General features: G+C 36.7%; 1 protein-coding gene across 1 annotated transcript in view; it reads right to left on the reverse strand.

The window, feature by feature from the left end:
• The window catches only part of heca (hdc homolog, cell cycle regulator), a 95538-nt gene extending 89433 nt beyond the window's left edge, over positions 1-6105 (reverse strand). The window contains 2 exon segments of the mRNA XM_017617694.1: positions 2958-3759; positions 3884-6105. Of these exon segments, the coding sequence (XP_017473183.1) occupies positions 2958-3759; positions 3884-4835 (1754 nt within the window). The 5' untranslated portion in view covers positions 4836-6105.
• Positions 6106-16687: the final 10582 nt, after the last annotated feature.

The following is a 16687-nucleotide window of genomic DNA, read 5'->3' on the forward strand; positions in this document are numbered from 1 at the left end:
CACTTTTCGAAATTGGAAAAGTTAACTACGGCATTAATTGTAGTGTTTCACCATTGCCATTGAATTGAGATATTGAAAAGGTTACAACGGAATTAATTGTAGCTTTCTTGTTGTAAATTTGTTGTGGAAAGAAAAAATTTGTAGCTCTCGGTTTAAAAAAAAAAATGGTACTTATGTAGTACGAACTTGACACTATACACCTTGTCGATAGAATTGAGTTATTGAAAATGTTATAACGGCATTAATTGTAGCTTTTTTATTGTTAATTTGTTGTGGAAAGAAAAAATTTGTAGCTCTCGTTTTTTAAGAAAAAATGGTATGTAGTGCTAACTTGACACCATACACCTAATCGATAGAATGGATATATCCAATATGTTACTATGCCATTAATTGTAGCTCTTAACTTTAAAAACTGTTATGAAAACAAAAAAAAAAATGTAGTTTTCTTTTCACAACAAATTTTCAATAAAAAAGCTACAATAAATTCTGTTGTAGTGCTAACTTGACACCATACACCTAGTCGATATAATTGAGATATGGAAAAGCTTACAACGGAATAAATTGTAGCTTTTAACTTTAAAATTTGTTGTGGAAAGAAAAAATTTTTAGCTCTCGTTTTTTAAGAAAAAATGGTACAAATTTTTTCTTTCCATAACAAATTTACAACAAAAACACTACAATTAATGCCGTAGTTAACGGTTGCAATTTCGAAAAGTGTAGTGCTAACTTGACACACGTATTAAAATTAAGTAGGTAAAGTGAAAATTTNTTCTGTTGTAGTGCTAACTTGACACCATACACCTAGTCGATATAATTGAGATATGGAAAAGCTTACAACGGAATAAATTGTAGCTTTTAACTTTAAAATTTGTTGTGGAAAGAAAAAATTTTTAGCTCTCGTTTTTTAAGAAAAAATGGTACAAATTTTTTCTTTCCATAACAAATTTACAACAAAAACACTACAATTAATGCCGTAGTTAACGGTTGCAATTTCGAAAAGTGTAGTGCTAACTTGACACACGTATTAAAATTAAGTAGGTAAAGCGAAAATTTCAAGGCGCTAGGAAATCGCGTTCATTTTTAATAATTTTTTTGGCTGACGATGCTAAGTATTTTCTTCTATATAAAAGGCACCATCCTAAGAAAAAACGTGAGTGAATTTAATCCCTACTTGGCTTCTTATATTTTTTAATAACTAGTCTTTATATATGGAGCACATTAAAAGCTCTTTTTCATATAAAAATGTGTACGTGTCCTTCCCGTGACAAACGTTGTCCCACCCGTGACAGAAGAGTTTCGGATTTTTTGTATAATAAAGCCATCATTTTTTTGTAGTTTTTGCTTTTTTTTTGTTCCTGGTTCTATGTTTTATTCTAAGACACCAAGTTGACACAGAAGAGTGAAATAAATTCGCAGTTTCCGTAAAATATATCTACTCCAAAATGCAGGTTATTTTTTTGTCCCACCCGTGACAGAAGAAATCAATCAGATTTTTCCCATATAAAGTAAGCTTGAATTTTTTTCCTATTTTGTAATAACTCTTATAATAGTCAATTAAGTAGGTGTAGGTTTATCAAAATGTAGAATTGTTCTGTACTTTATACTTACATTCAAACAAGAAAATTTTTTCTGTACAAATGTCCAACCCGTGACGGTGGAATCGCCCNTGAAAATTTCAAGGCGTTAGGAAATCGCGTTAATTTTTAATAATTTTTTGGCTGACGGTGCTAAGTATTTTATTCTATATAAAAGGCACCATCCTAAGAAAAAACGTGAGGGAATTTAATCCCTACTTGGTACTTATATTTTTAATTAACTAGTATTTATATATGGACCACATTAAAAGCTCTTTTTCATATAAAAATGTGTACGTGTCCTACCCGTGACAAACGTTGTCCCGCCCGCGACAGAGGAATTTCGGGTTTTTGGTTTAATAAAGTCATCATTTTTTTTTTTAGTTTTTGCTTTGTTTGTGTTCCTGGTTCTTTGTTTTATTACAAGACATAAAGTTGACACAGAAAAGTGAAATAAATTCGAAGAGTTTCCGTAAAATATATCTGCCCCAAAAAGCAGGTTATTTTTTTTTGTCACACCCGAGACAAAATAAATAAATCAGATTTTTCCCATATAAAAGAAAGCTTGAATTTTTTTCCTATTTTGTAATAACTCTTATAATAGTCAATTAAGTAGGTGTAGTTTTATCAAAATGTAGAATTGTTCTGTACTTAATACTTAAATTTAAACAAGAAAATTTGTGTCTGTAAAAATGTCCAACCCGTGACGGTGGAATCGCCCATATGTATGTACATGTAGCTTTTGAAAACGTGAGTGAAGTCGGGCTTTTTTAATTAATCTGTAAACCAAGGTTCCTAATATCTTAAAATCTAACAGTAGTGTATTCCTATAGGGGAATTATATATACCAGGTGAGATAATTAGAGCCATAGTGAAATAATATTATATCACTATGATTAGAGCAAGAAGAATTTTGACACTGGCATAATTAAAAATTTGTTAACAACGCAACCGAATGGCAGAATATAAATGAGAAAGCTGTTTGATAATTTTACCTGTTTATTGAGCCATGGTGTATTCTGAATTCTGAACGATTTCTTTACGAACGAATCTCCAAAGAAAATCATATGAAGTGGTTGAGATAACAAGTAAAGAATTCTCGTACGATTTCTTAAAAGGAATTTCTGAAAAAAAATCTTCATATCGCCGCATTGCTTTACCGACTTTCTTCCCTAATTTCATGAAAGAATCGAAGTGTGCACAGTGCAATTCGTCTTAGAAAATTCTACAAAAAAAATTGCAAGAGGAAATGATTTCTTCCGAATTCTTTAAGACTTCTCTGCTACTCAAATTTTTCTGAAAGAATGGTTTGCAGGGTACTTTTTAACCAACATACCTACATATGTATGTAAGAGTGAAGGTAGAAAATCGTTATCAACTCACCGTACACGCTCCGAATAGAGTTCCACCTCCTTGTTTCTCTGCTGCTGCACCAAATGCTGATCATAAACACTCAATTGCTTTAACCCGTTTAATCCATTAACGGCAGCTACACCACCCACAATCTGAGAACCCGTGGGCTGTTGCTGTGCTGCCAAAAGTGCGGCATTGCGTTGGATTGTATCGACGCAGCCGTTTAATGCACCATTTAAGATGCTTTTCGTTAAGCCATTCTGTTGCAACAAGCTCTGTTGGTATTGCTGCAGTTGCAAATGTTGTTGCTGTTGTTGCTGCTGCTGCTGCTGTTGTTGATTTATGGGCGAAATTGAAATCTCACCGCTAGATTGAGAATCAGAAGGCGATGTAGAACCACTGCCCGCCCCACTTGACGACAAACTGCCGGCCCGAGCACGCAAATCTAATCCCAATATATTATTCAAAGAGGCAACGGCCTGTTGATGTTGCTGCTGTTGAGCTTGTGGCTGTTGTTGGTTGGTGGTGGAGCTGCTGCTGTGCAGACCTGAGCCAATAACTCCAACGCTGGTATTGGTTAAGACGTTGTTGACTTGGTTGTTACTGCTACTAGAAATGAGCGAGTTGTTTGGGTTATTACCGATGGCTGCTTTACAAACAGTTGGGTTCACATTATTGGGCGTGCAAATTGCGCTGATTCCATTGCTAATATTGCTAATGCCATTCTGTTGTCCGTTAAGTAGGGAATTGGCTGACTGCTGTTGAGCAGCTTGAGAAGATTGTTGTTGGGTGGTTACTGGTGGTTGTACCATTTGAGCTTGCTGCTGTTGACCACCTGCGGCAATAAGTCCGTTTGTATTCACTGCTGCCATNGGCTGACTGCTGTTGAGCAGCTTGAGAAGATTGTTGTTGGGTGGTTACTGGTGGTTGTACCATTTGAGCTTGTTGCTGTTGACCACCTGCGGCAATAAGTCCGTTTGTATTCACTGCTGCCATGTTTGGTTTGGACAGATTATTATTACGATTTCTTTTCTTCTTTTTCTTCTTGTCATCTTCCTCAGCAGAGGTACTGCTGACCATTAGCACACGCTGTTGCACACCACCAGCTATTGGACCGCTATTTACATTGCCATATTGACCGCCGCCACCGTTAAGAGTTGCACTTGACTTGGATGCCGTGGCCTGAGTAGGTGGGGTCCACTCCAGATCCTTGCGAATATGACCATGACCACATTTGCATACACAAGCTTTATAGACTAAATCAAACCCCTTCTTTGTCCACAAATTTTGGCTGCGCTGCCGTTCGGACCACGATCGTGCCCGGCCTACGGACTTTAGTGTCGCGAGCACACACTGCTCCCATGCATCGAAGCACTCACGATGCATGTACTGCCCCATGTTGCAGTTCTCGTTATTACAAAGCACACGCACCACATCACACAGGTCGTCCAGAGAAATTAAACCGGCATCCAACTTTAAACAATCTCCATTGGGATAGCAACAACGGGTATATTGATCCTGGATATTGCCATTACTATTGCTATTCATATTATTATTTATGTTGTTAGCGTTGCTGTTATTGCTGACATGGTGTGGGTGGTGCCCATTCTGGGCGATTGAATTCGACCCCCCAGAGGCAGTCCCACTCAGCGAAGGATGTGCCAGGTTCGATGTTTGCATAGGTGGCATGCTGGTATTGTTGTTATTACTGTTGTACAAATTGTCGCTTATATTGTTGGTGATTGCGGTGCTAATGTTAGAGGAATCAAGTGATGTTGCCCTGTTGAATAGCGAGGCGTATGCAAATAGATGAGGTTGTTGTTGCCCTTGCTGCTGTTGATGTTGCACTAAAATACTGGAACTGCTGTTGGCGCTATTGCTGTCACGACGTGGCGCCATATGTATCATTTAGAGAAACATCGAAATCTGGTCCCGAATTTGGGAGATTTATGTCAGGTCTATAAAAATCACTTTGATTATTTCGAAAGTGCCTTTTACGAAATCTACTTTTTACCGCAATAAACACAGCAATGTGGTTTCCATTTTAAAATTCCAATTAAATTCTTGTAATTTTTTTATAATTCACTTTCTTCATCTACAAACTCAGTTAATGGTTAAAGTGTCGCAGTGACACAATATTTACACCGTTTGTATTAAATTTAAAAAATGGGTTTTTATTTTTAGATTTTTGGAAATATCCACAATAGCACAGTTATGAATTTCCGCAAAAGATCTATTCTGAAGTTTAGTAGATATACATATGTATTTGTCTATGTACATACTATCCTTTAGTTATATTTAGTGTCTTTGTTTTTCTATTGAAATTTGCGTATAATTAGCACACAGGCTTCAACGCGTTCAAAAAATGATTTTTCATTTTTACTAGCTTTTATTCTTTTTTTTTAACAATCGAAGCTATCGAATTTACAGTCCGCTGTATTGATGGCTCGCGCTTTCCGCTCTTTGAACTTGAATTGTATTATAAAAAGTTTATGTGTATGTATGTATTTAAATTTATTCACTGCCTGGCTCGCAAGCAACTTGAATACTATTCAAAAAGATTCCTGAGTTTTATTTAATTATTTATGTATGTAGATCACTTTTTATCTGGATATTGCTATTTTTAGTTATTTCGTCGTTCCTGCAGAAATGCCATACTTGATGAAATCACGTTGTTACTTTTTACCGAACTTCGGCTGGTTGGAAAAATTCATTCCAATCAGAATTTTCGACCCAATAGAAAAATTCAAGCATCAAAATTAATTTGCATATTTTGACATTTCCTCACATTCACTTTCGTTTGCGGTCGCCAGTACTCTTTTCTCGCCAAAATTGTTTCCGCACGCCAATTAATTACTTTAGTTCGATTTACTTCCAAAAAATGTTAGTTTTCTTGCCAAGCACCACAAAGTCTCACGAATTTCCTTTCCACTTAACTCACTGTTTATTTCTTTTACACTTTGCAGTTTTTATTATTCTTCACAGCTAACATACTATGAACAATACACTCCGCTCTAATCCTCAACACAACTTATCCAGCAGAAAGCGAAATTTTGACTATTTCCATTTGTTGGCAACTTTGTCGGTGCCAGCTTCGTTCGTTGACGATTTTGTTCAAATCATGTCTGCGCCAAGTTCGTGCGCAGCAGCGAACTTCGGCAGAGAATTTGTATAGAACTTTCCCGTTGCGTTCGCTTTCGTCTCGTTTTAACAGCAATGCGAGCAGAGATATGTATATAGAACTATAGTAGTAGAAAAGTACGCAAAGTATGTAGTTAGTAGTAAAATTGCTTTCGTAAATTCTAAGGTGTTTGCAGGAAATTTGGCATTTTAAACGAAATACATATGTATGTAGATATCTACGTGAGGTACGAGACTTATGTGCATTATTAGTGGTATAAAAACTGCAAAAGGGCTCAAAATTAAATCATCGAATTTAAAAACAATTTATGTTTTCATCAGTTAAATGTGCTTTTTATACATATATGTACAAATAAACATTTTGCACGAAAACGTATACTTCTATTTCACGCGTAAGCTACAATTTTTCAAGTAAATTTGCAAAGAAGCAGCACGGGGCCACTGTTAAGGGAGCGGTGCGAGAGAGACAACTGCCAGTTTAGCGAAACTATAATTATTGAATTGTGATATCTGCAGATGTATCGGTACTACGAGAGAATGTTAATATAAACAAACTTTATATTAACATTCTCTGATGCCAGTACATGTACAAAATGTTAAAAAATGTAACAACTTCAAGCAAAGGCTTGCTAGGTTTTCATTAACCTACCCAGCAACACGGAGAATGTTAACGTACATGTTGCTAAACATTATTTTCTGTCCACAAACAGTGCACTTAACATAATTCACTCATTTTCTCTTCTCATTCATTTAAGTTCTGTGCTGCTATTCTCTGCTGCGTCAAATTGAGCGACGACCGCGACGTGACAAAGCAGAGAACTCGTTTGGTCGTTTGTTGGATGAGTTTTCGCTGGATGTGCGAGCGAGAGAAACGATGTTTAATTTTTTTTTCGTTTACAAACGAAAGCACAAAGCGTAACCGGCAAAAATTTAACAACGAAAGAAAAAAACTGTTTGCCGGCGACGATTGTGCGCTTTCACATACACATATATAAACATAGTTATGTATGTACATATCGTCCACCGTCTTCAAAAGTCACAACTCAAAATAATACCTCTGCCAGAAAATGAGAACTACTATTTCTTTGCACATGGTAACCACTTGGGCAAGGGCGACTTTACATTGGGTTTTTTAACAAATTATAACAGATATTTGCTCCAGCTTTTGCTGAAAGGTAAATAAATGCTCTGCGCACATTTTGAGCGCATAATCTCAAAAATTACAAATTTTGAGTTGTGACTCTTGTGAAGACGGTGTGCGTAATTTTCATATACATATGCAGGAACAACAAAGTCGCATGCATACACAGAGAAAATGTATGTGTTTATTATATACATATTAGATATTATATGTGTGTATACAAACATTCATAATATTTACAGTGTACATATGTACATATGTACGTACAACGTGTTCCATATCTATATATATACAAAATGTTTGGAAATATATATTTACATACATTCATGTCATCTTCAACAAGAATCCAATAAGATTTGGCAAATACCTATTCTCCCAGTTCTCCGTAGTCGTCGTGTATATAAATATGTACATAAGTCTGTAAATAAATATGTATACATATATGTATGCTTATTTTGTTTTGCTCAGTTACTTTCGCAGGCAGCAATAACGAAGTCGACTTTGACAAAAAAAACAGCTACAGCGTAGCAGTCGACGTGAATGCTGGCGCAGACTGAATTTTTCGCTTTTATTCGCAGCAGTGTTGCGTATGCAAAAGTGACCGAGTTGCATAAAATCTTCATCAACTACATATCGTCGGTGATACTTATAGTAAAGTAGATATACGTTTGTAAAAGAGGCGTGGCCCTTCCTATTTTTAATCAGCCATAACTTCGAAATCATACGTCACATGAATTTGAAATTTGGTATGAAAACGTACCTATGGTAGGCGCTTATAGTAAGGTATATTTTAATGAGTTTGTTCAAGGGGGCGAGGCACCTCCCATAGGCGTGAAACTTTTAATCTGCAATAACTTCAGAACCGTTAGTCACACTACTTTTAAATTTGGTGTGAAGACAGATCTATGATAGATGTTTAAAGTAAAGCATCCATATATATAATAAGTTTGTAAAAGGGGGCGTGGAACATCTTACAGGCGTAAAATTTGAATCAGCTATAACTTAGGAACGATAATTCACATGAATTCAAAAATTAGTGTGAAGACATAAATAAAGTAGGCGCTTATAGCGATGTAAATATTAGTGAGTTTGCACAAGGTGGCAGGCTCATTCCATAGCCGTGAAATCTCACATCTGCGGACCCCTAACTCACATGACTTTGAAATTTGGAGAGAATATCTATGGTAAAGTATACAAATGAGTGGGGGAGGGTGTGGCGTTTATAGTAAACTGATAGAGAGTGAGTGTTTGACAGGGGTGTTGCACCTCCAATAGATGGAGTACGTTCAGAGAACCATAACCTAGGACCCATTACAAAGAACAGCTGAACGGAATGACCTGTTGTAAACTAAACAGGAATGAGAGTTTGCAAGAAGTCGTAGCACCTCATCTTCTTTAGGTACTCTAATCCACCTAACCTTAAAAATGAAATAGGATTCTTAGTAAAGAAAATGATGGCCAATATAATTGTTGAACGAATTATTACTCCGAATTACGACTCCGGATACTCTGCATCATAAAATATACGTTTGCAAAAAATTCTGCCGAAAGATAGCGCTGGAGTCGAGATATTAAAGAATCCGTCTTTACCTGGGTTAACAGGTAATCTTTGATAAGAAGTGCTTCAGCAAAAAACGTACCCAAAAAGTAGATGGTGCTGGAATCAAGATATTTAGATACAGCTCTAAAAATTTACTTTTTAGATGACTCAATAAAGCCCCATGCTTTAAGTATGAATACAAAGAAGCGCAAAAGTTTTAAGTCGCCACAGATGTCCTACGCACATCAACGGGTCATCGGTATATCAAGAAGAAGTGTGACGAATTAGAAAGAATATGATAGGAATATCAATGACCCCGTTTGAGCCGGAAAACTCTTTCTTCCTGTGGAACAGCAGGATTTAACCTTTCAACCGACGTCAATAGTGTTTGCATTACAAACCCTTTTTGCATTTCAAACCTATTTTTGTATTGGTCAACGCAAAAGTTATTATCAAGCCAAGCATTTGCTAGTCCAGAATAAATTAATAATAATTAGGTTCAAATTAAGGGTTAATGATTAAAAATTAATTTTTTTAGTCGCGGCTACGATTAACTGACAATCAGATTAAAGTTAATCATGATTGACTGTAATCGGATTAGATTTAATCGAATTAACTAATTGATTAAAAAATCAGTCGATTAAAGCCAACACTGGTGCGGTCCCCATATGAGTAAAATATTTTTTATTTTTTTGAAATTTAGGCGACGCACTTCTTCATTCGATTTTCTTAAATAATTTTAGGGGTCGCTACCAACATTAGAATTTTATTAAAAAAATGCACAAACTAATTAATAGCGGACTTCCATCAAGCCTTGACTGCAGTTTATGCCGTTTGAAAAACGAAGATTACAACTCGACGGGAGTAATTCCACCTATTAGGTAGAAGCAATCGAAAGGAAAAAAAGCGAAACTTAAGAAAAACCCCGTTTCCAATAACCCCACGTTGGAATTATTTGAATTTTGTAAATCCAATTTTTGGCAGCAAATGTCAGTTACACGGAGTGACGATACTCGGTTTTGTACTTTAAACGATGTTATTTTTCACTGCGGTTTCTTCTTTTTTAGTAAGTTTATAATAATAATAATAATAATAAATAAATTTAATATTAATTATCTATTAATAATAAAAAAAAATAATAATACATTTAATAATAAACGTCGAAAATAACGTGTACCATACATTCTTCACCTGCGAACACTGCTTGAATTCGCGCAGAATGTTGAAAAAAAGATACGGGACATAACTCCGAACAACATAATTGATCTCCAGTGCCTACAAGTGGGAACAAGTTGCTAGATAGGTGAAATTCGTACTCCGCTGCAAACGAGAGGACGGATGTCTACTGAGGACACCTGAATGAGACGCCCCTACAAAAGAGCAGCCCCGACGCTCTAGCAGCGCGCTCCTGCATCTGAAGACATGCATAATTGCGGTGCCAGATGCGGGATTCTCCTGCGGGCGGTGGGAGTTTGGGTTTTAGTGGGTAGCCCAACACGCTTCGGTGAGAGTCCGGCACTCGAGGAAGGTAGTATCAGAGAATGTTAATGTAATGAGAAGGAGCAAATGTTAATGTTAAATTTTTTTTGTACTACTAAATTCTGAAAGGTTTGAGTGCGGGAGTTCACCAAAATAAGTATTTGAGATGCGAGAGTTCACCAAACTTAATTTTTTACCACAGAAAGAGATGAACTTTTTCAGCTTTTTGCACTTGCTCTTGCGACATACCGTTAGGCTAAAAATGAGAATTGGCTATTTTTAGATTTTTTATAAGAAAAGCGGAGAAATGGTAAAAAAATACTTAAAAATGTCATTTGGCGATTTCTATAATTTGTCAAAAGTAGAAATGCGCCAAAATTGTAAAAAAAATGGGTAAGGGGAAAATGAAAGCAAAAATCTTGTAAGCGCGCGGTTGTCGTTTTATGAAAAGTGAGTTTCAAAGTGTTGATTGAATTGTTTTAAGAAAAAGTATGCCAAAAATACGGAAATGTATCGCTCGCGGCTGCCTTTCAGGCGAATGAAAAAGGAACTACTTCCCTTTTCCCAAAAACCGGGAGTTGCAAAATCGCTGGCGAGAGAACCTGCGGATTGGACGAGATGCCCCCCTGGCGCCACAGCATAGCCACGTCTGCAGCGACCACTTTGGAGCTGACGAGGTTGGGGCTAAAAAGCTGAAGAAAGGAGCTGTTCCAACTCTCAACCTGGGTAAGTTCAGGTGGAAATGAATTTATATATGCAGATTTTTTTTGGTGTTAATGAAATAAAGGTGAAGAACTAAGGAGTTGTTCATAATATTCATATGTACGTATGTACATAAACGGGTGCAGTGAAAATTAATGAAAAAAAAAATGCATGCATATGTATGTACATACTTTGCAACATGTTTATTGTACGTGATGCTTTCCATTTCCAGACAACCGGTCAGGTACGAGCATGATTTTGAATTTTTATGATATTAAAAATTTAACTAAATATAATCAAGTAAAATTACATAAAACTAATAAAATAAAATCGAATAGAATAAAATGAAATAAAGAAAAATAAAGTGTCATATAAATAAAATATAATAAACTAAGATTGAATTAAATACTAAAATGAATAATCAAAAGAAAAGAAAGCTACAGGTTGCCTTATCTAGGGTTGTCCCGCTGATGATAGCAAGATTGCGTATTCGTTCCCCAAAACGGAGGCGGCTTTCAGTGCTTGGGCCTTAGCCTGTAATTTAAAACTGCAATATCCAATTAGCAAATAATCTTTTATCTTTGAGCGTTACTTTGAGAAGAAGTACGTCTCCAAAAAGCGAAGGTGCTTTTCCGCAATTGCATTTGACACAACCACAGCTCGTTAGTGGTCCTACCAGCACGTCTTCGAAGTGAGTCCTTCAGCCCGTTTAGAAGACATATTGGACGCCAAAGGTTTCTGAAGATCTAACCTTGGAGGAGTTTGAAGAGTTTTCAAAGATCGAAGAAAGAAGGCAGCGTTACGATGCACGCCACGTTGAAGAGGGTCTTGACGAAAGTCATTCGCAATGCCAACAAGCAAATTAAAAAGTACCAAGATTTGAAAATATGTAGAATATGCAAATTTATAAAAAAAAATTGAATTGGACACATACACAGATGTTGAAAAGGATTTAGCGCAAAATATAAATTACATGTCTACAAAGGCATATAACTTTATGCGGGATGAGCTCAAATTTGCCCTCCCCCACAAAAATCCCTCTTGCGTTGGCGGCAAATTAGATTTGTACGACCTGGTCTTGCAGGACTACTGTTCGGTAAAACTCCACAAAATCTTGGGCATATCTCAAACACGATGGCTTTCACTTTATATTTATTTTATATTCTTACATCGTACGTATTTAACATAAATACGGCTGATGCATGGAGTTCCCCTGTCTGGCCATTACGAGTGCTCCGAGCAATAAAAACAAAATATTGTGCTCGGAGCAGTCACAGAAACAAAAAACAAATTAAAAAAATTTAAAAAAAGTAAAAAAATAACGAACACGAAAAATAAAAAAAATGTGTATAAAAAAGTAAAAATTTATAAAAGAAAAGTAAAATAATTAAAAAAAAACAAAAAAAATAAAAATTAGCTACTTTTTCACTATGTAAAAAAATTAAAAACAATAAAAAATTAAGTACTCATTTTTTTTAATTTGTCACGTTCGCGACTCTGCATGGCTGCAGTATGGAGCTCTGATGTCTGTCGAGCTAGCCATTTCGAGTTGTTATATAGCAAAACGGTGACCATAAAATCTAAAAATTGTACGCGATGCTCGGAGCAATCGCCTGCTTCAATATTACAAGAGTTCTACTTCGCATGGCTGAGACGATAATACACTTTATGGCGGATTTGTGGGCGTGCTTTGAGAATAATTCGTTGTACAGGGACATTTGCATTCGACATATCTCAAAAACACGATCTTCAGGGTTTACTAATCTAAGGTCAGAAAGTTTTTATAATTTCTGGCGCGTATAAGGGCTTCTGAATCGTCGTCTAAAGTATTATGGGCTTTCTTCATTTGATCAAGACATTTTTCGCATTTTAATTTTTGTAAGACCTTTCGGAAAATGACATACCCTGTATAATACCGCTGGACTTGAATTTCAGCTTCAATGTCTTGAAGGAGCACCTCGCAAAGGTTCAGGGTATCTAGAGGAGTATCTTCTTGAGGCGGGTTCCAGTCAAGGTTAATGCCATCATCTTCTTCCGAATTGCTACTGGTTTTGGAAAATTTTCGTCCTATGATATGCATAGAGATGAGCCGCGCCACAATAAACTGCATCTCATACGCAGTGGGGTGGCTATTAATGCCCAAATTCGCTCTTACTTTATAAAAACAAATTTTCAAGGGCGTCTTGATTTATTTTCCCGGGAAGGATGAATGAAATCGTTTTATGTTGCTCGAATATGTCTTTGGATAGGCCAATGATAGCTTCCAGTGTTATAATAAAGCCTTCAATGCATTTAATCTGGGTATATGGTATTTCTATAGTTTAAAAAAATTAATGTTTTCTGTGAGGCGTTGAATTTTATCGTCGGAGTTGGAGAATAAAGGGCGCTTAAGGGGGTTTTCGTTAAATAGGGGTTTAGCATCTAGATCGTCGAAGAGGTCGTTAAGTCGTTTGCATAACCTTGGCAGGGGGTTTTGCGCAGTTGATGACATACGAATCAGAACCGAACAGTTTCTTATCGTATGCCAACTCGATTCCGGCTGAAACTGAGTTACTAAAGGTTTGGGTACCCCTGGAGACGCTCATTTTGTCAAAATTACTGGGATATACATGGGAATCAGTCAGTTTGGGCAAATCTTGAAATTGAATTTGGCTTTCTAATGACTTTGAAACTTGCGATGCCATCCATTGTTTTGAAATCATATCTTAATAAGTTATTGCGGATGGACTTAGTCAAGTGACAATAGTCGAAAAGAAAAAAACATTTTACCATTTTGAATGAAGTATGGGGTTTCTTGGGAAATATTCAGAGAAGAAGCAAGCCGGACATGTGAAGGGCCCTGATCGCAGACCACAGCCTTGATATCAAGGCCTAATTGTTGGGCAACATCTCTATTTTCATGGAACAATTTAACGAAGGTGGGACCTTTAACCGCGTCTTTGCCAACTACATACGATAGTACGTATTTCCATTTCGATATGATGCCTTTAATCATAAAAAATAGGCATTTGTTGCCAATTATGGGCTCACGGTTATTATCACAGCCATAGTCGACGAAGCCATCTATTATGTCCCTTTTTGCGTTGTACGTCAAGTCGTTTTTGATGCCTATTTCATCAAAAAGAATTTCTCAAATACGTTCATTTGGAGACACGTCTTTCACTATTTGCTCCAAGTTGTTAAGGACTTTCTTTTCGAAGCCTGGGGCTACAGAACGTATGGGACGCCAACGCTAAACGGGGTTTTTTTTATGTGAGGCAAGGCAAATAATAAGTTCGTCGACATATAATTTATGTTCTGTGCCAAGATTTTTTCGTCTTCGTTATAGCTTTGACGCGCACTTACAATCATTCTAGACAATTTACAGCATGTATGCTGACATCTGTTGCCGGAATGATAACACTTTCTTGCAAATCCTTAAATTTTCTGGTCAAATCTTCCACTTGGGCTTCAAGCTCTTTTATTCTCTTTCTAAGCTTATTCTCATTTTACATACTTTTCACTAAAGGACACTTACCCATATGAAGGGTGGGAACCGCATTCTTGCGAGGAAGTTTGGTTCCTACCACCTCCTTCTCAAAGTGGACATCGCAAAGGTACGCATTCGTTCGGGGCAGGTCATCCAGAAGCGTGAGTCCCATGTTCTCCTTCCACTTCTTGGCCAGCTGGCGCTCCTGTGGAAAGCCAAACATCTTGTGGGATGAGCTGCTGTTGACGCAGCCGCGAAAATACGAAAATAGGAGACAAATGTTGTTTTTTTTTATGTTAAAAGCCCTAGCGGCTTCATGGAAATACGTTTTGTCATACTACTTAGCAAAGGGAGGCGTACCTGTTGGAGAGCTACACAGCATTCTACTCTCTAACATTAGAGTAGAGAAAATTGGCCTTAATGTCAAAGCGATCGTTTATGATTAAGGTCCTAAGGCCCGTCTTTTCAAGGATTTGAAGCAATTCCATTTGTTGTATTAAATGAAAAAAATGGTCTGCCTGTACGTCTACTGTCACTTAACTAACAGTACGCAACAATTTATTGAAGCACGACTTGAAAACCGCTGACGGAATTGCTAGCTTCAAGGTTATCAGGAAACTGTATGCCATCGACAAAGACAACACGAGTTTTAAAATATTACCAAAATTTACTGGAGCGTGAAAATGAGCGTTTCATGGCCAAATCGCAAAGACTATTGGGTGACAATCCGTACACGCTGAATTGCGTTAAGCCTACACAACAATTCATCAAGCGAAAGAATGACTTGTTTGATGAATTGGACGGAAAATTAAAAAAAAAATTTAATTAAATAAAAATCAACTTAAATGTCCAATATGGCGAGGATCAGAAGCGAATCTGGAAAGGGTTATGGGCCACGCGGATTTTTTGTCAAGCGTACAACTGCCTAACAATATACGCGCAGTTTGTTTTTCTGGGTTTTCGCTTACTATAAAGGCAATGGTTGAGTTGAGTAAAAATATTTTTGAAAATTATCCGCAAATTAAATGTATACTCTTCGGAAATTTAAACCAGGATGCACTGGAAAATTTCTTTTATAAAACCCCCGCGAGCTTGGGCATCAACACGCACCCATCAGCACACGAAATCCAGTACATAGTGGCACGTTTAATATTCATGAAGATTTTGCGTCGCAGATTTGAAAAAAAGGGCCAAACTGCGAATATGATGACGATATAAACTTAGACTGGAATATGGAAGAGGACGATCACGCCAGTGTACAACTGGAGCCTGTAGAGCAGCTGACGATGAGGGCAAAAATGCAGAAATACAGGTGCAAAGATATTATGCGGGCTATACCATATACGAAAAGCTTCTGTATAAGTCAAAATGTTCCAAAATCATGGTTAAAACACCCGGAGAACTGCCAAAAGCATCTGAGGCTCTTATTCTCACGGATTTGAGACTCGTAAATCCAGACGACAGAGTTTTTGAAGTGTGTCGGTTGCAGATGAGCTGGTACAAAACACTCTTTAAAGAGTATGCTCATGTGGTTGGGGTGAAGGGGTTTACTGTTAACGCCATTGCCAAAAAACGAAACAAGTTTTCCCGGAGTGGTTTGGCGGAGCTGGCGAATGTCTCGAAGACCGGAAGTAATTGTTGAATTCGCTGATTACGGTGTAATTGTTTAAAAATGCCAAATGGCTAGCCGAAGGAAAACACATTGGCAACCAGGAGTGCTTCAAAGTCAACAAATTAAAAAAGTTGATCAACTAAAAAGTGTAGGTAAGTTTCAAGTGTATGCATAAATAGCTAGTTACACATACAGACAAACCACAGAACTATTCTTCTACAATGTATTTAGGTTTTTCTTTTTTCGTGTTTCCAGAATCTTTTCTAATATCAGGGACGGACCNGCAAAGTCAACAAATTAAAAAAGTTGATCAACTAAAAAGTGTAGGTAAGTTTCAAGTGTATGCATAAATAGTTACACATACAGACAAACCACAGAACTATTCTTCTACAATGTATTTAGGTTTTTTCTTTTTTCGTGTTTCCAGAATCTTTTCTAATATCAGGGACGGACCCAGCAGCAATTCTTGGGAGGGGCAAATATTTTTAATATTATTATTATAAATATTATTTAAATATATATTTTTTTAGGTTTTATACACAAGTACCATGAACATAATAATTTTTCGATGGATTTCATAATAACTTCGGTCTTGCATTTTTTTATTATTTAGTGGGCTTCAAAACTGCATACTCAAAAAAAATTCTGCATACTCAAAAAAATCTGATTAAATACC

Source organism: Rhagoletis zephyria, unplaced genomic scaffold (assembly GCF_001687245.7).
Source record: "Rhagoletis zephyria isolate East Lansing unplaced genomic scaffold, Rhagoletis_zephyria_1.1 Rzeph_scaffold_01466, whole genome shotgun sequence".
NCBI classification, from domain to species: domain Eukaryota; kingdom Metazoa; phylum Arthropoda; class Insecta; order Diptera; family Tephritidae; genus Rhagoletis; species Rhagoletis zephyria.